We start from the raw sequence: 25,309 nt of genomic DNA on the forward strand, positions 1-25,309 counted from the left end.
GGAGGGGGGCGGGGGGGGGGGCTGGGGCTCGGACCCACAGGGAGGAGGGAGGAAGGGGGTGGGGGGCCGGGGCTCAGACCCACAGGGAGGGGGGTGTCACATGGGAAACGCACATGGGTTTCTCTGTCTCCCCCGCCCCCCAGCAGGAAAGCATTTTTTTTTTTCCTCAGTTAAAAACAGCCCAGAAAACAAGACGACTCTCAGGTAAGAAAAGAGTTTCTGAAAAAGGACCCAGCATATACATGTATAATACAACGGTGAAAAAGGAACAAGTATTTACAGGTGAACTGTTTTTACACTGGCTAGTTCTGTACGAAAAGCAGACGTTACGGGTACGAGTTAGCTGCTCCAGAGATATGAATGTTATTGCTGTTGTTTTTCCCTTCGTTAAAAATCTTCTTTCAGTATAGAAATATAATGAGAATTAAACTGAATACAAAATCACTTAGATGAAGGGCCTCACACACAGAGGAGTCAGCAGCCCACGCCGCGGGCACCTCTTCCCCCTTCTGCTGAAAGGAAACTGACTTGCACCTGTGCCAAGGGAAGCCAGGCACGCACCCCTCAGGGCCTGGGACCCCAGTCCAGAGCGGCCCTGCAGCCACAGCTGTCTCCTCAGCCTCAGGCCCCTGAGGGTGGAAGCGACCCTGGTGGGCCAAGCCAAGAGCTGCGAGAACTGCCTGGGAGGGTCCCCAGCTCCAGTGGCTGGTGCAGGGAGGGCCTGCCCACGTGCGGGTCCCACTGACCGCACGGGCCTGGCAGCTGCGGGAAGGGGTGGGCCCAGGTGACACTGGCTGGACCCTCCCAGAGCCGAAGTGGGGAAGGGCTGCCACTGCAGACACAGCGCTTTCCGTTTGGGGCAAGACGGGGCGGTGGAGGCGTGGACCCAACGGTGACCATCAGGATGGAGCAAGGGCAAGGAGAGGCTCTGGCCCAGACAGAGCTTGGAAAAGTTCATCTCCCTCTGGGGTGTAAAAACTCAAAGCAAACGGAGCAAACCTGGTGGCCCCGGGGATGGGGCAGGGCCTCTACCTCACGGTGATCTTCGACCTGGCGACAGGACAGCCACACAGAAGCACGCCAACACACTTAAAGCTTTGCTCCAACTAAATCGTTTAGTTTCCCTTGAAGAAATGACTGAAAAAACACAACTCTGGTAAAACAAGGCTAAAAACAGCATTCTGCGTGTTGCATAACAAAACCGACCCTTTACAAGACACGGTAATAATGCCCGCTGACGGATCTACCTACGGCAGAGGTGTGGAATCCATGCACACAGATAGAACAACCGCAAAGAAAACAAAAGCAAAGAAAAATCCAAACAAACGCTGCATATACATGATGTCCCTTTTGCATTGCACTTTAGAAGGGGTGGGGGGCTTCAGCAGCAACCAAGACCCCCCCTCAGTAAACCAAGGGCAAAACCCTGCAGGCAATTCCGCCACCCAGACGCGAGGGCTCAGCAGTCTCTGGTCTTTGCTCGTCACTGCCCCGAGGTCGTCTGTACCTGGGCGAGTAATCTCCACCTTCCGTGAGCGCGTGCAGCTGCCGTGGGTGTTAGAACGGATTCAAGCAAAGAACTCCGGTAAGATCTTCTTATGTAAATAAATACCGTAACTGTAGGATGGGTAGCCGCCTCTTGTCTACTGGGAAATCATTTTTCAAGCTTGGGCATAAGAAACCTTATACAATTTGCATAAACAGGTGAGAGTAAACGAGATTATTTGGAATAAATGCAAGGAACTTATTCTGAGAGTGGCAGATTCAGTCGCTACTGAAGACAGATATTTTGGGGGTAAAAAGACACGAGTCAGGATTTGCTGTACAAGATGCTGGAAGGCACAGAACGACCCCCGAAGTTCAGTTTTTGCATTTTCGTTTTCTTGTGATTCCCTTGTTCAACCAAGCACCAGAGGGGGTTTCTAAGCACTCGAGCACTTAGGATTTGACTGCTCTATAAATCGGTAAAAACCTCAGTTCACTGGGGAATAGAAAGGGAAGGTTGTTGACAAAGTGCAGTTCTAAATATACGTTTAAATGAACCAACAAAAAAAAAAAAAAAGAAAAATTCAAATAATGCTGTTTTGTTCCAATGCTGCAGCCTCAGTCCCAAAATGAAGGGAGCGATGTTTGCCGAACTGAAAGGATCGCCCGGTCAGGCGGCACGTGTGCCCGGAGGGGCTGAGGGTGTGACCGCCAGCCACGGTCACCACCTGACGCAGGTCAGTGCCTCGTGGTGGAGGAGCCTGGGCAGAATCACGGGGTGCAGAGGAGCCGAAGACCGTCCCCTCAGCTCTGGGGCAGCTCCTGTGCGGCTCTGCACCTCCTGGTACCCGTGGGGGCAGCGCTGGCATCGATGGCGACATGGCAGGCGGGGTGGGCGTAAGGCGGGCAGTGTTCGAGCTCATCTCGCACGCGGCACTGTCCCTGCTCTCCCTGGCAGCAGCAGGAAGACCTGGGTCCTTGTCGCTGAAAAAATAGACTCTGAAGAAAAACCCCTGCTGTCCTCACGCAGCCGCGGGCAGATGAGCTGTGATGGCTTCCCCGGGTGGGGAGGGTGGGGCGGCCGCCACCCCCACTCCGTTGCGGGTCTTCAGATGGCGTTATGTGTTGGGGGCTTTTAAAAGTTAGTCATTTAAAAATGTGTTGATTTTCTGAATTTCAAGTCTCCTTACTGGTTTTAAATAGCTTATAACAAAAGTGTAAATGTTAGAATGTTCTAGCAAGCAGAGGACCAGCATGCCGCCGAGCTGGCCCCGTCTCCAGCTGCAGTTGGGGGACACGGCTTGCTCACTTGAACTTGGCCAGTAGAAAATTTTGCAGTGGATTCCAAAACTACATGGTTACAAACACTCGCTTGGTAATAGGCACAGTAAGACGTTGTGCTGTATGGGCGGGCTGCAGGGGTGCGGCCGGGCAGAGCTGCACCGCCCAGCCGCGCCCCCCTGCACCCGCGTTGTCGGCGGCGCCGCGGCGGCAGGCACGGAATCTAGGGCTCCAATTCCGCAGCGCCCTCGCTGCCCGCAGCCTCGGGGCGGGCCCGCGGCCACAGCTGCTCCTGCAGCTCCTTCACCACCTTCTCCAGGTGCTCCCTGGCCTCGCGCTCCCGCAGCAGGTCCGCCCGCAGCTGCTCCCGGTCGGCCTCCGCGTGCTGCAGCTTCACCTGCAGGTCTTCGATCTGAAAGGGAGCTGCGTGGTTAGCGTCTGCTCGCTGCCCTGCCCAGGCCCGACGCTGCTGCCCCCACCGGAGGCTCTTGCACCGCTCCTGTGCCTCCCCCATGCCACGTGCCGGTCCCTCCTCCACCTGCCGGGACACAGGCTCACGAGACAGGACCCAGCAACCACCCACTCTGTGCCCGTCAGGGCGCGCACTGAACACGGTCCCGGCCCTGGATTCTGCTCCTTTCCGGCTGGGCAGGGCTGGCCACCAGGGCCCGCGGTAGCCCCATGTGGTCTGGGCTCCACGCCCGCCGTGCCACGTGCCTCAGTCTCCCCACCCGCATACCTGGGCCGAGTACTTGGCGCGCAGGCGGCCCGCCTCACAGCCCTTGTCGCACACCCGGGCCTGCCGCGCCTGCTCCAGCTCCCGCTTCAGGCGCAGCCGGGACTCGTTGGCCTCTTTCATCTTCTTCTCGTTCTCGGCGCGGAGACGCTCGATCTCCTTCCGCAGGTTACGCTTGGCCTCCGTGGCCTCCCGCAGCTTCTCCTTCTTGGCCACACGCAGGAACTCCAGCTCCTGGGGGCCAGGGATGGCTCAGGGTCACTGCCCAACTGGTCCCAGCACTGCCCCCCAACCATGGCCAGCAGCCCCCAGCCCGCCCCGTGGGGTCATCCATCTAGCAATGTGCCCTTGAGCCCCGCCCCCAGTGCCCCATCTGTGCCCAACTCGTGTGGTGCCCCCACCCCACAAAGGCTTTTCAGACCCCCATCCTGAGTTTCTGCCAGGCCTGCGGCAGCTGTGCTACACCTGGGGGCCTGAGTCAGTCACACTTGGGGCTGCAGCAGGCCCTCCCCTGACATCCAGGACCATGTTCCCCTTGGGGGCAGCCAGCCAAGTAGGCTCTGGCTCCCACCAATGTGAGGAGGGCAGCCTCAGACATCGCACCATCTGAGGGCCCTGGGTCTCCCCACGCGGCCAGATGGAGACATCCATCCACCGGGCGCCTCCACAAGCCCCCCGCCTCCCCATGAAAATATCCGTGTGACTCACACCCCACGGTGCAAACACACCACATGAATATGCATGTGGGAAATCACATCTCCAACCAGAATCAAGGACAACAGTGGCGGAGGACGCGCTGGGGCGAGGGACTGGCACGCGCAGGGGGGCACGTCGACAACCCTGCAGCTCTGAGGGCCGACGGGGTTGTGTTGTGCTAAAGCCCACGCCGCGGAAGCTGCCAGACACCGCCGAGGTGTGAATTTAGCGAGGCTGGGGCCGGGTGAAGGCCGGGCCACCCGCACACCTCTCCCCCGAGGCAGCCCTGCCTGTGAACTGCGCCTCCCTCAGTCAAGTCAGAAAGAAACCTAAACAACGTAAAAGGAGGCGCGAGACCAGAGCTGCAGCATGAGAACCGTGAGGCAGAGCCCAGAGAAGCAGCGTGTGCAGGTGGGGGTGTGTGCGCGGCCGAGCCCTCTCCTTCCTACTCGGGAGGCCTGGCAGGAGCCGCCTCCTGGAACACCAGGCTTTAGGAAGCACACCCCTCACGCCTGTGTTTTGCAGAAGGCAGGTCTTGCTGGCGGAGCGCGTGAACACCCACTCCCGGAGCACACAGAGCAAGGAACTCTCCGTGCAGCTGCTCCCGACTCTTTCTGCCACTAAAAATAGCTCGGCCTTCTTTATACCAGAGGAACACGGCTACTTCCTTCGTGGGGCCACCACGCAGGGTGTGTGATCCTGATGGGGAAAGCTGTGGTCAAGCCAAATGCAGGGGCCTGCTGGGATGTCCATCGGCCTGGGGACACTGAGGGGCTCACCATACCCAGAGCTGCAGCTTTCGGGAGACGGACCCCCAAGGTCCCAGGCAGGCCCACTGAGGTGGAGACGGAGAGGAGCACATGGGGCAGCCAGGAAGGGAGGAGGCATCACCTGTGCCGGTTCACCTAGTGGAGGCTGTGCTCACCACCTGCACCCTGGACCTCCTAGCGCCACCCGCCCTGCTCACCTGGTGGAGGCTGCGCTTGGCCTGCAGGGCTGCGCTGAGCTTCTCCTCCTGCTTCACGCGCATCTTGACCACCTCATGCAGGAACTTCTCTTTGGCTTCCTTGGTGTCCAGGCCGCCCTCCAGCGCCTGCCGCAGGTGCTCCAGCTCCGCCTCCAGCCCACTGGGGGTGTCGGCAGGGGCCGCGGCATCAGGGACAGCCGAGGGCAGGGCACGCGCGCCCGGGGAGCCCAGGTCCTTGGCGGAGCTGGATGAGGTAAAGGACGGGGAAGAGAGCGAGGACAAGGAGGAGGTGACTGAGGAGGAAGCAGAGACAGAAACGAAGTCACGGAAGTGCCCGGCAGCTCCACATCAGGGAGACGCGCCGCTCCCGGAGGAACCTGTGAAACACGGGGCCGCCGAAGCACCCCCAGGCGACCAACCCCCTCAGCCGGTGCCACCCCCACAGCCCACGGCCCACAGGTAGGCACAGAAAGCGACTCACACGTACATTCCTCCCTGCTTTCAACTTCCACCTCGGCCTCCGAGTCCTTGTCCTCCTCTGGGGCAGCCACGGGTGCCAACGTCTCTGGGGCTCCTGGGGTGTCCACAGTCAGCTTCCGCTTCCGAGGCTGGGTGCAAGTGGCGAGAGGCTCGGGGGCCCGGGAGACAGCGGCGGTACATGGAGGGCTGCTCACAACCTTCTGCTGGGCCGGCGGTGCGAGGGCCACGTTGGGGGCCACGGCTGTCTCAAAGCTCTTATAGGAGTAGAAGCTGGAGAGGCAGGCGGGTGTCAGGAAGGTGCCTCTGTCCCCAAGCGCCACCCAGACCCATCGTGGCGCACACCCGCTCTGAAGGTGTTACAGCGTAAAGACTTGGCCGGGCGCAGTGGCTCAAGCCTGTAATTCCAGCACTTTGGGAGGCCGAGACGGGCGGATCACGAGGTCAGGAGATCGAGACCATCCTGGCTAACACGGTGAAACCCCGTGTCTACTAAAGAAAAATAAAAAAACTAGCCGGGTGTGGTGGCGGCGCCTGTAGTCCCAGCTACTCTGGAGGCTGAGGCAGGAGAATGGCGAGAACCCGGGAGGCGGAGCTTGCACTGAGCTGAGATCCGGCCACTGAACTCCAGCCTGGGCGACAGAGTGAGACTCCGTCTCAAAAAAAAAAAAAAAAAGAGGAAAGACTTTCTCTCCCAGCTCTGATTCTTAAGAATCAGTCAAGCCTTCAGTTCCTAAGAACCCGTAAGTATTTTCTACTTGCTGGGTATCTTCGCACAGGCCAGACACAGGCCGACCATCACATCAAGAGGCTGCGCCCAGCAGACAGGGCTCCACCCACGACTCCACCCAGAACACAGGGAACGCTCTAGGTGTGCTCACCCTGACGCCAGCCAAAGGAACCAACACTGAGACTGCCCTGACCAAAAGGCGGCAGGTCTGGGCACCCAGCCTGCAGAAACATGGGCGCGTCCGCGTGCACAGCCCTCCTGGGGCCTCCCCCGTGGCCAGAAACACCTGTGAAGGGCGCCCACTCACCTGTCTCGGATGAGGGCTGGGAGGTGTGGGGAGAGCTCCTTCTCACTCGCTGACACCGCGGGGGACCAGGGTCGGAAAGCAGAGAGGCGCTGGCGAGGGTGAACACAGCCCAGGCTCTGTCGAGAGAGTCGTCTGTGTGAGTGACCAGGAGAAAAGCCACTTCACGTCCCCGAGGCTGTGCCGGGTGCCAGCCCTCTCAGTAGGGGGCAGACAGAGCCGCCAGCCGCTGGGTCTGCCCAAGGAGAAGGGCCCAGTACCCACCACCCACCACCCCAAGGACCCTGACAGGCCCCACAGCACCTTATTGGAAGAGCCGGCCAAGGTCCGCAGCCAGCTGGACGGCTTGTCCTTTTCGGAAGGTGCAGGGGACTGGGAAGAGGTGTCATCTGTTTTGGGTCTTATGGAGGCCGGGGGCTCAGAGGAAACCTGCGATCAATGAAAGGACTTGTTGGCACATCTGGTTCCCAGGGCATGGTCCCTCCACCACCCCATGGCCAGCGTGGCAGTCACAGTCCCAGGCACTCTGACCATGAAGGACCCTGAGTGGTGCAGAAGGCAGATTCCAGGGCACCCCCCAGGAGGCCGAGTCCACTTTGCATAAAGGCCCTTGGGTCACGTGCAACAGGTGCATGGAGGCTGTGCTGAGGAACAGGTCATCTCCGAGAGAACAGAGCGGACCCTGTCCTGCCGTTCCGGGTGACCTCACCCACGGCTGCAGCGGGTTTCGGATGGAGAACCAAGACCCACTCTCCCCTTCCACAGCCACTCAGCCTGGCCTGGAGTCCCTCGTCCTTCTCCTGCCAAACCCCTTTCCAAGAACCCGAGTGTGTTCTCAGAGGGTGCCCATGCTGGGCACTCAGCTCAAACAGCCACAGCGCGGCGAGAGCCAGTCACGACAGATGCGTCTGGGAAGGGCAGCTGTGGCACAGGGGTGGTTCGCGAGAAGGGGACACCGTATCCCTGTGGGCCACTGGCACCGGTGCATTGAAGAGTGGGCATTCTGGCTTCCCCACAGGAAGGAAACATTTTCAAAACGAAGGACACCATCCCCGAAGGAGCCTTGGTCTACAGGATGGCACCACACACACCTCTTCCTCGTTCCCTGCCAGCCCCGCTGCTGGAGGAAGCTGAGCGAAGGTGCCCGGACCCAGCCCACCCAGAACCAGGTGTTGTGTGTCAGGTACCCAGGCACATCCCCCAAGAATCAGTGAATGATACGGGCTGTGTGCTGGGGGCCTGAGCCGGTACATCCAGCCTCAGGCAAACATGAACTCCCCCAGCCCTGTGGCTGGAGATCCCTGAGACACGCTGCCCACAAGGCACAAATGAGACCCAAGGTCTCTTCCCAAGCAAAATCACAGGGCAGTCTCTGTACGACCGGCCACTCCCCTACTGCCAAAGACCCCACGCACAGCACAGAGTTCCCAGGGCAGCTGGTGCCGGTCTACACCACGGGCCAGTGCAGAAGAGGCCACACAGGGCAAGGGGCCCTTCACGGGGTAAGGTCCCACTCACTCTGCTGAGGCCAACCTCAAGCGGGGGCAGCACAGTGGGGCGGTGGGGGCACTGCCCTTGCCCTCAGCCAGGAAGCCTTGGTGGACAGAGCACCCTCAGGGCCGGGGGCTCTTCCCACCTCCAGGACTCCAGGAGGAGACGCAGCATCAGGAGCCAGCCTCCTGGAGGCAGCAGGGACCCTGCTTCCCTAGGGGGAAGGTGGGGCACAGGGCAGGCTGTCCATCAAGGCGCCCCAATTACGGGGATGGAGGGCCCTGGGGGAAGATCTGGCCAAAGCCTGTGGCCTCCCCTGGAGAACGTGCACCTACCCTGCAGCCCTCAGGGAACAAGCAGGGTGGGGCCAGGGGAGGGGCGGGTGCCTGGCTCTGACCTGGAACCAAGGGAGAAAGGTAAGTGTTCAGGAACACAGGGCCGTGGACGCACGGCAGGCACCCCCTGAAGGCTCACGCAGCCCTGGCTGTGGACGGTTTTTTTCAGAGACACTAAAATAGCTGTTCAGGAAAAAAGACACTGAAAATACCCCCTCTATGTGGTAGCTTTCGAAGGGAAGTGAGTGTTGGTGACGTCTGGCGGAGGCCCTGACCGCAGGGTGCCGTGCCTGTGCCCAGCAGGGGCGGGTGCCATCCTAGCTGCAGCAGAGCCCCTTCCGGAATCATGTGGACCCTCCCAAGAGGCACAGAAGACCGAGGACGCCCAGCTGGGTGGAGCTTCCTGTCTAAGCAGCCACTGAAGCGGGCGCGGAAATTCGGCTCAGTTCTCACCCGGGGAAAAGCCACAACAGCCGGCGCTGACTCCGGGAGACTCAGAGACTCCTTGAGGGGAAAGAGTCAGACGCCTCAGGCCACCTCCATGACAGCCAACGTCTGAGAACATGGCTCTGTCTGGCGGGGCCCCAGCAGCTGCCCTGTGGAGGTGGCGGGAAGACCACAGGCCCAGGACCCCGATCCCCACCCGCTCAGTGGGGATGGCCGAGGACCCTGCGGATCTGGAGGGTTGAGGCAGATGGGCTCGGGGCCAGCCTTGGGGCCAGGGAGGCTCCTGGTCTTCAGGGGGCCAGGACGAGCCTTCGGAGACATGACTCCATTAAGACCCTGGCTCCTCATCGGGCGCTCCCCAGCTCTCGGAGCGGGCTCTCTGCAGCATCACGAGGGGAATGCGTAAACAGAAGGTGTCTGCGCCCTTGTGGGCCGGCCGGAGGAAGTGACAGTCTCAGAGGGACTGTCACCTGAGCAGTATTGGTTTCTCAAAGCCCCAGGAAGCAGGCAGCCGTCTTCAGGCCTGGGATGCCACCCGCCCTACCAAGGCCCCCGGGGGCCCCAGTGTCAGCTGTCGGTCAGGGACAAAACCACACCCAGTGACAGACAGCTGAGTCTTCCTCTGGGATGAGCAGCTACAACCGCTGGCCTCTGGTGTGACCCTTCTTGGGGCTTCAAAACCGGCCCTTGGAGCCCACAGGCCACGAGGCAGGAGCACGGCTCTGGACTTGACACACCAAAGCAATGGGGCTGGGCCATCCCAAAGCCCTTCAGGCCACTGTCAGCTTGCACAGCGGAGGCCAGCCGACACACCGCACTGCCCCGCGGCCACTTCTCCTCCTTGGGTCCTTTCCCACACCCCGACAATGACCAGGTAAGCTACCTGGCCAGCAGGCACCCGGAGAACCCACGTGCAGGTGCCCCCCTGCCAGGGCAGGGCTGAGGAACAGTGGGCCCAAGGTTGTGGACACCCTAGGCCCTCTGACGGAACAGTTCCTGCCCAAAGCCCACAGGACCTATGCAGAGGCAGTGGCCCAAACAGGTGAGGAGCTGGCCGTGGCCACCTGCCCAGAACGGGGCAGCCACAGTATACTGCTACAGGCAAGCCAGCAGCTCCCCATGGGGGGTGTCCCAGAAAAGACGCTCTCCAAAAATGCACACCCCACCCTCGGGGGCCCTGCGTATCAGGCCTGCAAGGTGCCAAGAACAGAGAAGAGCCATCAAGAAGGCCTCGGGACCCTTTCCTGCCTGGTATGTGCAGATGCTCAGGGCTCAGAGCGAAATACTGACCCATTCCCTGCAATGAGGAAAGGGAGTCTGGAGGTCACAGAACTGCCATCTCCCTTCCCCAGGCCCCTGGCTCAACAAGAGTGGGGGCTGCTTCTCCTACCAGATCCCACAGGGTCCAAACACACAAGAGCTCAACCCCCGAGACCAAGGAGAGGCTCCACGTCCCCTACCCTGGCAGGGAGGCTGGAGTCCTGGACAGCTGCCGAGGGAGACGCCGCAGAGGCGGAGAGCACTAACCCGAGACTGAATACAGCAGCGGTTACAGCTGGCCTCCGTCCCCAGGCACCTGAGCCACCCCAGACAGGCTGAACCCAGTCTGCACATGTCCTCATGACAGCTCCTCCCAGGGCACCGAGAGGCCGGGCGGTCAGCTCAGCCACCTCCCCCACTGTGGCCTCAGTGCCTCTCATTTCCAGAGCCCGTGAGGAGGACATGGGCACCAGCTGTGCCCCGCCCGCCCGTGTGGTCCCAAGGCAGGGACGGTCACTCGAGTCCCTGAGCTGCTGCCCAGAGCTCCGGGCTGCTTCTCCCCACACTGAAGCTGAATGACAGGGCTCAAGGCCACATCCCCGCCCTGCTGGCCACTCGGTGCTGACGGTTGTTGCCTCGAACCTTCTGGGGACACTGGGGTTTGAGTCAACCTTTGCTGAGAGGATTCACACCCAAAATCAAAACAACCACACGTAGAGCCTGCTGTGAACCTCCACGACCACCCAGCGTCTACCCACCCTGGGCTCACAGGCACCAGCGGGCAAGGCTCCACCGGACGACAGAAGACAGATCCCACACCAGGACCCCCCAGGGCAAGACTCCGGGGAGGCGGTAGTGAGTGGTGGGCAGGGAGGGGCGCACAGCAGCACTCATGATCACGTCAACACAACTTCCTCCAACCACAGGGAGAACCACAGGGGACTTCGCAGAGTGGAGAAAACCAGTTTCCTGTTCAACCTGCAGCCCAGCGACCTGTCACGAGGGCACCAGCCTCAGTCACCCCAGGACCCTGATGTCCAGTGGCCAGATGTGCCCCCATGAGGGGCACAGCACGTATCCAGCTGAAACAGACATTGAGGCCTTGGTGGCGTCAGCTTCACATGTGAACGACGCACAGTGGCAGAGCGGTTGTGCATCCCACAGGTCAGTCCAGGGGCCACCGCCAGGCTCTGTGGGTCAGGCTTCTGTCTCCACACCTGCACAGACACTCGGCCCACAACCACCTGGTGTCAAAACTGCACCCTGGTGCGGGGATGGGCCACTCGACGCCCCAAGGCCTGCTGCACAGCACAGCCCGCCCTGCAACCCCTCCCATGCGTCCCACTCAGTGTCTTCTCCTGCCAGGCTGCAGCCATGGGGTCAGGGGACCCTCCAGGGGAATGCACACGCCACATGGAGGCCAGTCTCTGACCCACTCACGCACACCAGGCAGGCCCAAGCCTCCTCTCGTCAGCACGCAGCGTCCGCACCCAGGCACAGCTGCCACGACGGGAACGGGGGGAAACGTGCGGCCAAGGGCCGGGAAGTCCTGTAGATGCAGATGCTGCCTCACAGGGTGAGTCTGTGAGCGCCAGTTCATCTCTGTGCAGGGGCCACTGGCCTGTGGAGGGGATGGGTGCCACCAACAGGCAATGCTATGGAGTGGCGCAGATGCTGTAGGTACCAACAAGTCTCCAGAAGCTGCCAGCCACAGTCCACAGGCGGTGCAGCCCTGGGGCCACAGCAGGTGGAACGGCAGGATCACCCCAATCCAGGTTCTGTGGCGATCGCCTGTGCTGGCGTTCTGACGTTCCCAAGAGGCTGCCTGCAGCGTGGTAAGCGGGCTGGGTGCCCAAGGTCCTGCCTGCGGCCCTGCTCCCGACGTACATGGCCCAGCGGCACTCTGCTGTGGTGAGCTTCTTTTCAGTGCGGCTGAAAACCCGTCTGCTATGCCTTAAAAGGATACAACCCAAACTTCAGCCGTGGGCCCAGCGTGGTGGCTCATGCCTGTCATGCCAGCTACTTGGGAGGCTGAGGTGGGAGCATCTCTGGACCTCGAAAGGTGGAGGCTGCAGTGAGCTGTGATCCCACCACTGCACTCCAGCCTGAGCAACACAGCAAGACCGTGTCTCCACACAAACTCTGTGGTTTTCAGACCATCTTGCCACATTTTTCAAGTGGAAGACAGCCTATGCCCACACCAAGAGCCTGGGCGGGTGCCTGGCACCTCAAGTCAGTATTTCCAAGGGAGGCCACCAATTCTCACCCGCAGAGGCCACGGGCCCTGTGGGAACAGCACCGTGTGCTCTCATGCCCCTCACTGCAAAGACGGTTTTTGTGCACGACCTCCTTAAACGTTTCCCAGAAACCATTTCCCGGACTGAACCGTCCGTGGAGCCGAGGCTGCGAGTGCACGTGAAGGTTTTCACAGCAGGAACGCAGCGGCCTCAGTCCAGATTCCCGCCCCCACAGAAGTGCTTCGATGACACCAAAGCACAAGGAACAGACAGAAAACAGAACAACAAGGCCTCCCAGAAAACAATCATGACATTTTTGTGCTTCAAAGGGCACCATCGAGAAAGCAAAAAGACAGCCCACAGGATGGAAGGGAAAACGTGCAAACCTGGTATCTGACAAGGGACCAGATTCAGAACACGTGAAGAACTCTACAAGTCAGCAAGGAAAACAGAATACACAACCCCATTTCCAAATGGGAAAGAACTCGAGTAGCCACTTCTCCAAACAGGATGCCAACATCCAGTAACCACACGCAAAGCTGCCTGACACCATTCGCTGTGGAAACGCAACCACACCGCAGGGAGACACCGACTCAGGCCCACAACGATGGCTTGAATTGGGTTTGTTTGTTTTTGAGACGGAGTCTTGCTCTGTCACCCAGGCAGGAGTGTAGTGGCGCGATCTCAGCTCACTGCAGCCTCAACCTCCCAGGGCTCAGGCAATCCTCCTGCCTCAGCCTCATGAGTAGCTGGGACTACAGACATGTGCCACCATGCCCAGCTAATTTTTTGTATTTTTTTTTTTTTCTAGAGACAAGGTTTCCCTTTGTTACCCTGGCTGGTCTTGAACTCCTGGACTCATGTATGTAATTTGCCCGCCTCGGCCTCCCAAACTGCTGGGACTACAGGCATGAGCCACCGCGCCCGGCCTAGAATTTTTTAGTTTGGACAAGTGGTAATGATCACATGGAGACACAGGGACCCCTACGAACTGCTGGAAAGAATGTACGATTATTTTGCTGCTGTGGAAAACGGCCTGGCCAGTCCTCGGAAGCTTTAACACAGTTACATCGCCCAGCAATTCCAGTCCTGGGTGTACACGCAGGTTACTGAAAACACACGTCCACACGACAGTTTGTGCACGAGTGCTCACAGCAGCGAAGCGGAGCTGCCCAAGTGTCTGGGGACAGATGACGGGATAGACAGATTGTGGTCTCTGCACACAACGGAGTATGACTCAGCCATGAAAAGGAAGGAAGGAGCCTTGAAAATACCGTGCCAACGCCGGACACAGCCACACATAGCCTGGACACACGCGGCCACGTGTGGCCCAGACACGGCCACATGTGGCCCGGACACACAGTAACTTGTGGCCCTCATAGAGTCACATGTGGCCCAGACACACATACAGTCGCATGTGGCTGAGACACAGTCATGCATGGCTCTCATACACACAGCCACGTGTGGCCCTCATATAGTCACATGTGGCCCAGACACACATACAGTCACACGTGGCTGAGACACAGTCATGCATGGCTCTCATACACACAGCCACGCGTGGCCCAGATACACACAGTCACATGTGGCTCTATGGAATAACCAGGACAGGCCAATCACCAACATCAGTGTCGGATGGGGTTTGGGGCCTGGGGAGTGACGGGTCATGTGTATGGAGCTTCTTGTTGGGGGTGACAAAAATGTTCTCTACTTCGATGATGATGGTTAAACCATTAAACTATATTCTGTGGAAGGAAAAAATTTTATGGTATGCAAATTATATCTGAATAGTCTTAATTTTTTTTTTTTTTTTTTTTGAGACGGAGTCTTACTTTGTCGCCCAGGCTGGAGCGCAGTGGCGCGATCTTGGCTCACTGCAAGCTCCATCTCCCAGGTTCACACCATTCTCCTGCCTCAGCCTCTGAGTAGCTGGGACTACAGGCGCCGCCATCACGTCTGGCAAATTTTTTGCATTTTTAGTAGAGACGGGGTTTCACCATGTTAGCCACGATGGTCTCGATCTCCTGACCTCGTGATCCACCCGCCTCGGCCTCCCAAAGTGCTAGGATTACAGGCGTGAGCCACCGCACCCAGTGAATACAGTCTTAATTTAAAAAATCTATTTAAAAAACAAAAATATGAGAGTGAATTATTGGTCAAAAGCCAAACTGTCGAGGTGAATGGTTTTTACCACAGCACAGCCCTCAGAGCAAGACAGGATGAGATGCCTGGGAGCCAGGGGGGCGCTCGGCTGGCATGGAGGAGCCAGGGGGTGCTCGGCTGGCATAGAGGAGCCAGGGGGGCGCTCGGCTGGCATGGAGAAGCCAGGGGGGGCGCTCGGCTGGCATGGAGGAGCCAGAGGGGCGCTTGGCTGGCATGGAGGAACCAGAGGGGCACTCGGCTGGCATGGTCGCTGCCAGGACAGGGAGGGGCAGCTCCTGGCACAGGGCTGCCACACTGGCACACCTGTGTGGACACACAGGACACCAGGAAGGCTCCAGGTTTGAGTCTTTCACAGCTGTTTGGGGTCAGGCAGCGCTTATTTGCCACAAAGCCCACAGTGCAGCTTTTCCTCTGGAAACCTAGTTTTTCACCTTCTAAAGCCCATCAAGAAAAGAAAGCTCCATCTGAGCCAGGGGCCTGACATCCAGTTTAGGGAACATTCTGGTCCCTGTCACCGAGGCCATCCCACAGAGCCCTGTCACCACCCTGAGGTCAAGTCTCCTTTTCAGAGGGGCCCCACTGGGTGGGAGTGGCCTCCACCCCAGGCACAGGGCGTGGCAGTCATGATGCTGTGGAGGGTGGGTCCTGCCCTGCTGGCGGTGCTGCCTGGTGCAGACCCCAGCCCAGGTGCCAGGAGACTGGCAGACGGGAGCCTGAGGGCCCTGGGAGAGCAGGTGGCTCTCGGGGAGACAAAAATGTGAGAAGCAGCTAGAGGGGGGAGGGCCAGGCCCCCAGAGGCCTCCCTGCCATGGGGACAGACATGCATAGCCACCCGCGGCAGCCAGCACCTCCCAGCTTCTGGGTAAGACCGAAGGGCTGGCATCTACACGGACCCACATTCAGTGGAGGACGTGACAAGGTGGCCCTGGATAAGGCCCAGTGGGGCAGCAGGTGGGTCTGGGCTTACAGGTTCCCTGAGACAGCTAACCGGCTCGGGGGAGGAGGAGACAGCACGACGAGGTCTTCTTCCTGCCAGAGAGGTCAGGTTGGTCTCTGGGGTCCGCATCCCCGCTCATGGCAGGCACAGCCTTGAGCCCCACCTGGGTCAACGAGGGCAAGACACCACCTGGGTCACCTGGGTCAACGAGGTTCAGACAAACCCCACAGCCAGAGATGCTGCTGCTGCCCATGGCAACAGGCAACGCAGCTGTGCCCGGGGCCCCCTGTGACCCCTTGTCCCCCAGGGTCATACCCCTTCCACGGCACCCCCAACCCGACTCTGTCCCCAACCCTGCTCCCCACCGTGCCCAGACACCACCAAGTTGACACTCACACCTCTGTGAGTCCTGTCATTATCTTGCTGGCCATTAAAGAAAGAAGGTGGCCTCCAGCCCCCAGCCATGAAACAACTCCTGATCTTGGGGGCTGGAGCCAGGAGCTCCTCGGAAAGGTCAGGAAGGACCAAGCCGCCCCACCAGTCGGCAACAGCACACCTAAGGGTAATGAAGCCCTTTCACCAAAGCTACAAGAGCAACCTGAAAACCACATCCAGGAATCTCACAACGCCATAACTTAGAGATTAAATTTTTAAAAGAGTTCCTTTTTCAATAGGCAGGTTTTTGGTTTTTTTTTTTTTGAGTTGGAGTCTCGCTCTGTCGCCCAAGCTGGAGTGCAAAGGCATGATCTCGGCTCACTGCAACCTCTGCTTTCCGGGTTCATGCCATTCTCCTGCCTCAGTCTCCTGAGTAGCTGGGATTACAAGCGCCTGCCACCGCGCCCGGCTAATTTTTGTATTTTTAGCAGACACAGGGTTCCACTGTGTTAGCCAGGATGGTCTCGATCTCCTGACCTCATGATACACCCGCCTCAGCCTTCTAAAGTGCTGGGATTACAGGCGTGAGCCACCGCGCCCGGCCAATAAGCAGATTTTAATACGGAATTCAGCTACTAAGTAGTGTTTCCAAGTTAGAAAAAGTAACTGCAGATTGAGAACTCAGATAAGACCAACATTTCTATCACCCACAGGTTCTGGGTGAAGAATAGTAAAAACACACAATTTTTATCACATCAACCTCGCTGAGGTTCCCTCACCCACAGAGAACCAGGGTCCAGGGCAAGGCAGGTAAGAATGCCCCCAGGTTGTGTGTGGTGACTGCAGACCTGGGACTCGGCTGGAGTTTGGGGCAAACAGGGACAAGGGCAAAGCCTGCCACGCATGGGGGAGGTCAGGGAGAGTCGGGGCCCTGGATGGGGGCAGCCATTCCCTTGCTGAGGGGAGCAGCCACACACAGCAGCCTCATGGTCACTGAGTGCCAATTTTGTGATTTTCATGCCATTTAGCAGGTCACCAGATGAAACCTTTTCTAGAAACGTCGCCCTGCCCAGCATCAGGCCTTCCTTAGACCTCTCCATCCTGGGTGTGACTCACAGTCAGGCTCAAACCCCACGGGCACCAGTGGGAGGGAGGCTCTGGAAGCCCCTGCTCAGGGGAAGAGGAAACTGCCGCACCTATCACATTGGCTTCTCAGGACCACCCCGAGACCCTCGCACCTTCCTGCACGACATCCTTCCAACATCTGAAACGAAATGAGCACCCCTCAATGTACTGTGCACCTCAGAAAACACGGGGAGCCTCCGAGGCCACAAATGAAAGGAGAATGAAAAACCCAAAGTGATGCCCACCACATGACCACCCTGCTGCCTGGACCACCATGGTGGCGCAGTGACCACCGACTGCGCTGGAAGGAACAACCGGAACCCAGGACAGATGCCGGGAATCCGCAGCCACAAGTCTGCTCATCCGGCACCGAGTGTCAAGGTGCCAGTTGAAGAAGCCAGGAAATGGTGGCTGGGACAGGTAAGACAGTCTCAGGCTGGGCAGCAGCCACCAGACCCAGGAGCCTTGCATGGGGATCCCAGACAGAACAGTGCCCAAGAACAGGGGCAGCAGGAACACGAGGACACGCAGCTTAAAGCAAGACACAGGGGAATGAGGAGACATCCCAAACACCAGGGAGATACCAGATGCTCGAGAACTTTCCAGAATAAAAACAGTTCAAAGAAATCAAATGCAGTCCAGAGAAGAAGAGAGCACGATGGTGGGGACAGATGCGCAGAAAACAGGGCGGCCAAGTGTGCCTGGAAGGAGAGGGCGATGCAGGAGAACCTTCCAGATCTGGTGGGGGCCTCGCCCTGGCTTTTCATCTTCAGTGGAGTGACAACAGCAGGCCCCAACCCTCGGCTGGACGTTCCAGACCCGAGAGCAACACCACTCAGGGTCCGTGCCTGCTCCCTGAGCACGCAGGGCAGCCACCCAGGGCCATGCCAGGGGATCCCACCACGAACCTCAGGTCTAACGTGGTGAGTCCCAATCGCCAACAGAAGCAACAGAAACAAAAGCCCTGTGGGGGCCAAAACCCTGCTCCACACGGTGGCCTGCTCCGCTCCACACAGCGGCCTGCCCTGCTCCCACAGCGGCCTGCCCGGCTATGCACAGCGACCTGCCCCGCTCAGTCCTGAGGGTGACCCCAGCCTGGTCCACAGCAGGTCCCTGATGAACGTCTACTGGATGAAGGGTCACTTCACTGCTCAGTCCTTCAAAGGGCACCCAGGGCAGCCCACTGTGGTCACCCCACCACACAGCACAGCTCAGAGCTTCTACAGGCAAACCCCACCCCAAAGCCTGGACAAACCCCCAAAGCACAGGGTGGACTGTGCTCTCCTACATGGCGACTCCTACATGGCAACTCCCAGCTCTGACCAGGGCGGGGAGGGGCAGGGAGGTGTGGGGACCCCTCTCTGGGGACTGGCAGAAGCTCACGCTGAGGCACTATGGAGACAAGCCCTGCTGAGACCATCGCTGTCTCCTCCAGGTGCACCCCCAAATACCCTCACTCAGGAATCGGCTCAACATGTGAGCGATGGGCCTTCTCTGAAGATTTCACAGTTCAAGAAATTATAAAGCTATTTTTGTAAGTCCCATTAATATTTCACACATGATAATTCGCATTTCATATTGGGCTTAAATTAACCTATTTTCTGATTATTGTGGCACAGAGGAAACAGATTGAATCTGCAAGACAACCCCAAGCCCCAAAATGAAGTGAGAACACCAGATTTAAAGGTTCACTTGGATCTTTCTTTCGTTTAAGTAGGTCATCTTTGCTGTTACTTCGACGCTGTTGATGACAAAAAGTCAAATCTTTCTAAGGAAACCAAGTAGCAATTAGCAGCGCTCCTCGGGGCCTTGGCACTGGCCCTCTTCCTCATGCCCCGGGGGCCCCCCACGATGCCAGAGCCAAGGGGCGTCAAAACACAAAGACCCAGCCAGGGGGAAGGTGCTGGAAGGAGGGTGGGGCCGCAGAGACTGGGGGTGGGGGGGTGGCAGGGGGCCCAGCTTCTGTCCTGGTCCAGCTGCTGCCCAGGGGAGGGTTCCCTCTGCAGCCCCACCCTCGCTGGGGTTCTCCTGGGACCTCGGTCTGAGGCGTCCACCAGGGGCCAACAGCCAAGCAGTGCAGCCATGGGCTCCACAACGACCCCAGATGTGTGTGCTGACCCGGGGAAGTCTGGCCCCGCTCTTCTTACCCTCCCCATCCAGCCTGAGCCCTGCACTCAGCCTCGAACCACAGACCCCAGATTTGAAACCAGCCTGATGACATCGGGGCCGACCACAGAGGGGCGGCTACACAGTCACGCAAAACCTCACTTTGGGAATCAGAAAATTAGCCAGAGGTCCCCCAGGGGACAGACTGGGGCGAATGGATCGTTCTTTTCCTCTGATGCCACTGGAAGGTAACTGCTGAAATAACTTAAAAGAATAAACAGAGTCCCAGGAACAGCAAGCTGGCACGAGTATCCTCAGCACCTACATCCACAGCTCGGCTGGGTCCCCTCGCTGCTTCGGTTCTGGGGTGAGGGATGCTCCTGCCAGCGACTGGCTGGTGGGAGGCGCGGCCCGTAATGGCCGCCTGGCCGCCTGCCACCTCGCTAAAGATTGAGGGAGACAAACAGGCCTTTCCATCCAGAATTAGAGGAAACACTGCAGAAAGAGAAAAATGCGGAACACAGAAGCGGCACAGGATGCTGCGGTCGCGGTTCTTGGAAGGCTGATTCACCAAGAATCGGACTTAATTAAGAGAGTGTTTCGTAAGAGCGGCAGGAGGAGTGACACTGCATCCTGCCATCCCCGGCTTGACAGGACGGCTCCAGAGGCCCAACCCTCACCCAGGTGGGGCAGAAGGAGCCCTCAGATCAGCGAGGCATCTCAGAAGGTGCCCTCCTCCTCCTCCTCCTGCCTACAAGATCTCAAACCACAGAAGGCATCACTTGCCCCCAGCGCTGGCCCAGACACATGGCTGCGCACAGGAAACTCTGGAGAGCCCCTGATGAGGTCAGAAGCTCTGACGACCCCAGCCCACGGGACACCTGCTGTTCTGGGGCTGGTCTCTCTCCCCTGGCGTCTGCAAGCAAAGGCCCTGGGGCCTCATCTCAGATGCCGAGAAACACATGCAGTACCAAACACCAGAGAAAGCGGTCAGGCTGAGCAGCGCGGGGTGGTGGCCGTGTCCCCTCAGTTCCCAAGTGTCCTGCACAGAAGGCTGGCCTACCCCCAATCAGCTCACATCTACACTGCAGTCAAGAGCACCCAGCACGGCCACACCCCTAAGTTCTGCTCACAGCAGGTCTCCCCCGGCTCCCAGGAGCCCTGGGCCTTGCCTGGGGCAGAGGCTCTGCTGGGCCCTGCCCGATCTCTTGATCTCTCAAGACTAAGGACTCCACCCCTTACAACCAACATCACCCTTGCCTTACCCACTCCATCCGCACCCCAGGAACATCCCTGACCAACAGGGACCCCCGGCGCCGCACACGTGGGCAAGGGTCTCCATAATAGGGCACAAAGAGCCATCCCATGACCTTGAGGAAAGATTCCAAGGAGGGGGCTGTGGAGGTGGCATGTCCCAGTGCAACATGGCCTGGAGGAACCTCCTGCACCCCCTCCATGGAGCGGCGAGAGCCCCATGCCCACCCTGGCCAGGCCACCACTTCCCTCTGCCCAGTCAGCCCAGCCAGGTGCTGCCCAGAGGGAGGCCAGGCAGGCCAGGCTCTCGGTGGAACAGGACAACCCTTCTCTGTTGTTTCCAAACCTCATCAGGGACATCAACCCAGATGCTGCAGCGGGGCCACACCGAGAGCTGTGGTCATCTCAAAAGGCTGGACAAGGAGCACACGGTGGGCTTGAGGAAGGGAAGCGCGACCTGTGCTGCACCCCCAACCCCATGGTCTTGGTTCTCCTGCCCTGCCCTGCCCTGTGTGGGGCTCGGGGTTGGTGCAGCTCTGCAGCACCACGTTTTGATCTTAGAGGAGGGGCCTCACAAAGTGGCCACGTGGTGACCTGCCCTCGAAGACTGGCTGGCAGGAGAGGTGGCCTCCCTCACCAAAGAAGGATGAAGACAAACAGGCATGGCCACGGAGATGGGTGTCAAGCCCCGACAGAGAGGAGGCAGGAGGGCCACCTTCGGGTCTCTGCGCTCCCCGCCCAGGGAGGCTCAACCTGACACAGGAGCTGCGCCTCCAGCCTTTGCCTTTCTGTGTGCTTTCTCACCAACCGCTGCTCCTCACCGACGGACAGTTGCTTCTGAGCCGCCAGGCCTCCTGCGGAGCACGACCTTCCCCCAGCTCCACTTCCCGGGTGGGTGCAGCAAGCTGACCACACCGACAGCTCAGAGACAGGCGCGTGGGACTCGGGGAAACCAGGCGGCGCTGGGGACCTGCAGGGAGAGCGAGGCAGCTCCAGCCACCTGGAGGGGACCTGCAGCCAGCCAGGTGCTGCCCAGAGGGAGGCCAGGTCAGCCAGGCCAGCAGGCCCAAGGAAACTCAACATGGGTGGGTGGCCTCTGTGCACACCGCTGCAGGCCTCACACACACGGTGGGGAGGGGGTAGTTTCTGGAAGAAAGAATCAAAAGATGAAGAGGAACTTGGTGCTCGGGACAAGGTCCCCACCCCCACAATCGCCAGCCTGAGGGCACTGCCATGACCCCAAAACCCCGGTGGGCCAACAACAGCCCACCTCAGGCTAGGTTCATCCATGCATGGAGGTGACCCACGGACAGCCACGGCCAGCTACCTCTGGCCAACCAAGGCCACTCAGGACAAGGGAAGGGAGCAGAGAACACACCCCCAACTCCTAGGGCTAAACCACCGGGGGGTCTCACGCGCACGCAGACAAATGTGCACGCAGACAAATGTGCACGCAGACAAATGTGCACGCAGACAAATGTGCACGCAGACAAACGTGCATGCAAACGTGCACGCACGCAGACAAATGTGCGCACATGCGCAAGGACAACCGTCTGCCTCTGAAAAGAGCCACTCCCACAGGAAATGACGACAGCCAATCGTGTTCTCACTCCTAACCTCAAACTAAAACTAATTCAGGGATCGGAACACACGCCTTTAAGTAAACGGCCCTGCTGGGCACGGTCGCTCATGCCTGTAATCCCAACACTTTGGGAGGCTGAGGCGGGTGGATCACCTGAAGTCAGGAGTTCGAGACCAGCCTGGCCCATGTGGAGAAACTCCGTCTCTACTAAAAATACAAAAATTATCCAGGTGTGGTGGCACATGCCTGTAATCCCAGCGACTTGGGAGGCTGAGGTAGAACTGCTTGAACCCAGCAGGTGGAGGTTGCAGTGAGCTGAGATTGTGCCACTGCACTCCAGCCTGGGCAACAAGAGTGAAACTCCGTCTCAGAAAAAAAAGAAAGAAAAAAGAAAGACAAGAAATAGCCCTGAGAGCAGCCCTTGAGGGCCAGGCCAGGGCCAGGAGCAGTGCAGGCGGTGCTGTGCAGGAAGCTGGTCCATCAGGGACACACTGGAGGCCACAGAAAGGAGCCTGGGTGCATCCCCCAAGGTGAGGGCAGATTCTGGGACATCCATCCATCTCGCGGCTGCCGTAAGCCCTGTCCTTCTGGGGAGACCACCCCCACGTCCCATGCAGGGAAGGTGATGCAGGCAAGACGCGTCCACCCCCTCCCTGGGGCAGACCCTTGTAGCCCACCTTGAGACAGAGACCAACCCCACCCACAGGCAGAGCGCACCTGCCACTGACACTGCTACTCGGACTTGGATAAAACGTTTGGACATCATCCGTCCTGGCTAACACGGTGAAACCCCGTCTCTACTAAAAGTACAAAAAATTAGCCGGGCGTGGTGGCGGGTGCCTGTAGTCCCAGCTACTTGGGAGGCTGAGGCAGGAGAATGGCGTGAACCCGGGAGGCGGAGCTTGCAGTGAGCCGGGATCGCGCCACTGCACTCCAGCCTGGGCGACAGCGCGAGACTCCATCTCAAAAAAAAAAAAAACAACTGGACATTTTCATTTCTTGCCCAACTGGAATTTTTCCTGTCCAAGGCCAACACTCTCTCATCTTTAAAATCTAAAGAAATGCATTCCCCAGTCGCCTCCACCTCCCCATAGAGAATGGCAAAGTCTCCAGGTGCCCTGGAGCCCCACACAGCACAGGGTCCAGAGCACATGTGCACCCTGGGCCAGGGCACCCCGAGCGGGAGAGCGCGCAGGGGCCGTCTAGATTTTCACCCAGAGCTGGCCACTGTGGAGCCTGCAGCTGGGCGCTCATGGCTGGACCACCAGGTCTGGGAAGAAAACGCCCTCCACTCGTTACTTTTCCATCCAAAGCTGGCTTCGTGGGCATGCAGCCATGCCCTGGGCTCCACGCTCTGTCCCAATCATTGGCATTCTGAACAATTTCACCTTTGATAAGATGTTCTTGCTGGGCGCAGTGGCTCACGCCTGTAATCTCAGCACTTTGGGAGTCCAAGACAGGTGGATCACAAGGTCAGGAGATCGAGACCATCCTGGCTAACACGGTGAAACCCCGTCTCTACTAAAAAATACAAAAAAAAACTAGCCGGGCGAGGTGGCGGCGCCTGTGGTCCCAGCTACTCGGGAGGCTGAGGCAGGAGAATGGCGTGAACCCAGAAGGCGGAGCTTGCAGTGAGCTGAGATCCGGCCACTGCACTCCAGCCTGGGCGACACAGTGAGACTCCGTCTCAAAAAGAAAAAAAAGATAAGATGTTCTTCTATAAGCAAAGTTCTCCATGACCATGGAGCCCGCATCAGCAGAGGCGGCACATGCCACATGCGAGCCCACTGCCATTCCCAGCCCGTGTGCAGAGCGTCCAGTGAGGAGGTCGTGTTTGTCCCACCCAGTCACTTTCTCCCACTAGCCCACGACTGGAGACTTGGCAGGGAGGGAGACAGGCGCCCATGGCCCCCACACGCAGTCTGTTCTCACTCAGAACGAGGGCTGTGTGGCCACATGGACGAGTTAAGTGAACTCCAACAGCCAAGCTCATTTTATGCAGCATTTTCACTGAAGTGCCGAGAATAAAATGCACATGCATTTTATTATTATATTTGGGGTACAAATCACAAACTGCACTTTTGATGATTTCACAAGTTAAACACTCTTACATTTGCATTTTATTATTTTTTAAAGAGACATGGTTTCACTCTGTCACACAAGCTGGAGTGCAGTGGCATAATCATAGCTCACTGAGCTCACTGCAGCCTCCACCTCCTAAGCTGCTCAACTGATCCTCCCCTCTCAGCCTCCGAGTAGCTGGGACCACAGGCATGCCACCATACCCAGCTAATGTTTGTATTTTTGTAGAGATGGGGTTTCTCCATGTTGCCCAGGCTGGTCTTCTGGGCCCAAGTGATCAGCCCACCTTGTCCTCCCAAAGCACTGGAATGACAGGAGTGAGCCACTGCACCCAACCCTGCATTTGCATTTTAAACTGGCATTACACAAGGTAAAGGCGAACAGCAGGCCTGGCATGGGGGTTCATGCCTGTAATCCCGGCACTTTCGGAGGCCAAGGTGGGCGGATCACGAGGTCAGGAGTTCGAGCCTAGCCTGGTCAATATGGTGAAACCCTGTCTCTACTAAAAATACAAAAATTAGCCGGGTGTGGTGGCGCACGCCTGTAGTCCCAGCTACTCAGGAGGCTGAGGCAGAAGAATCACTTCAACCTGGGAGGCAGAGGTTGCAGTGAGCCAAGATCACGCCACTGCACTCCAGCCTGGGTGATATAGCAAGACTCCATCTCAAAAAAACAAAAAAAAGAAAAAAAGATGAATAGTAACAGTTACGGTAATAACTTAAATGTCTAACTTTTCCCTACTTAAAATGATGCTGAATAGCAACTAAAAATCACTATGACTAGTTGGGCGGGAATGTGGAACAGGGACAAAGGGTTTCTATGTCAGCAGCTTCAGCTGCATTTTCCCCAGCTCTCTGGACAAGGGACCCGGCTTGGCCCTGGCACTCCTGGACTCACACTCACGGGGGGCCTGGGCTCACTTCCGGCCTTGACTGCAGAGCCCCTGAATAACTCAAAGGAAAGGGCTCAGCAAAAGGGAGGCCAGGCTTCAACATAAGGTAGAACTTTTCTTAGACAAAAAGCATCCCCAACACACTGGCTACACGGAACAGAGCCCACGTGCACTGGTGACCACCACCCGGGACTCGTGGGAGCCATGGCCACATGGCACCTTGGTGAGCAAGGATCCCCCACCACACTCAAACTGGCAAGGCGACCGGGAGATTTTCTAACTGTTAAAAGGAGAAAAAAAAAAAAAAAAAAAAGGCTGGGCGCAGTGGCTCATGCCTGTAATCCCAGCAC

At 58.4% G+C, this 25,309-nt stretch overlaps 1 protein-coding gene across 2 annotated transcripts in view; it reads right to left on the bottom strand.

Annotated features, from left to right (window-relative positions):
- Positions 1 to 303: 303 nt before the first annotated feature.
- The window catches only part of SKI (SKI proto-oncogene), an 82,683-nt gene continuing 57,677 nt past the window's right edge, over positions 304 to 25,309 (bottom strand). Inside the window, exons 2-7 of one of the 2 annotated variants that reach the window (XM_007980929.3) lie at positions 6,980 to 7,105; positions 6,680 to 6,795; positions 5,647 to 5,915; positions 5,166 to 5,458; positions 3,506 to 3,736; positions 304 to 3,178 (exon numbers count right to left, since the gene is read on the bottom strand). In XM_007980929.3, the coding sequence (XP_007979120.1) occupies positions 2,990 to 3,178; positions 3,506 to 3,736; positions 5,166 to 5,458; positions 5,647 to 5,915; positions 6,680 to 6,795; positions 6,980 to 7,105 (1,224 nt within the window). In that variant the 3' untranslated portion in view covers positions 304 to 2,989. The remainder of the gene's footprint in view (positions 3,179 to 3,505; positions 3,737 to 5,165; positions 5,459 to 5,646; positions 5,916 to 6,679; positions 6,796 to 6,979; positions 7,106 to 25,309) is intronic. The other variant, XM_007980930.3, reaches the window with a different exon arrangement.

The sequence above is a fragment of the Chlorocebus sabaeus genome, chromosome 20, assembly GCF_047675955.1.
Source record: "Chlorocebus sabaeus isolate Y175 chromosome 20, mChlSab1.0.hap1, whole genome shotgun sequence".
NCBI lineage: Eukaryota > Metazoa > Chordata > Mammalia > Primates > Cercopithecidae > Chlorocebus > Chlorocebus sabaeus.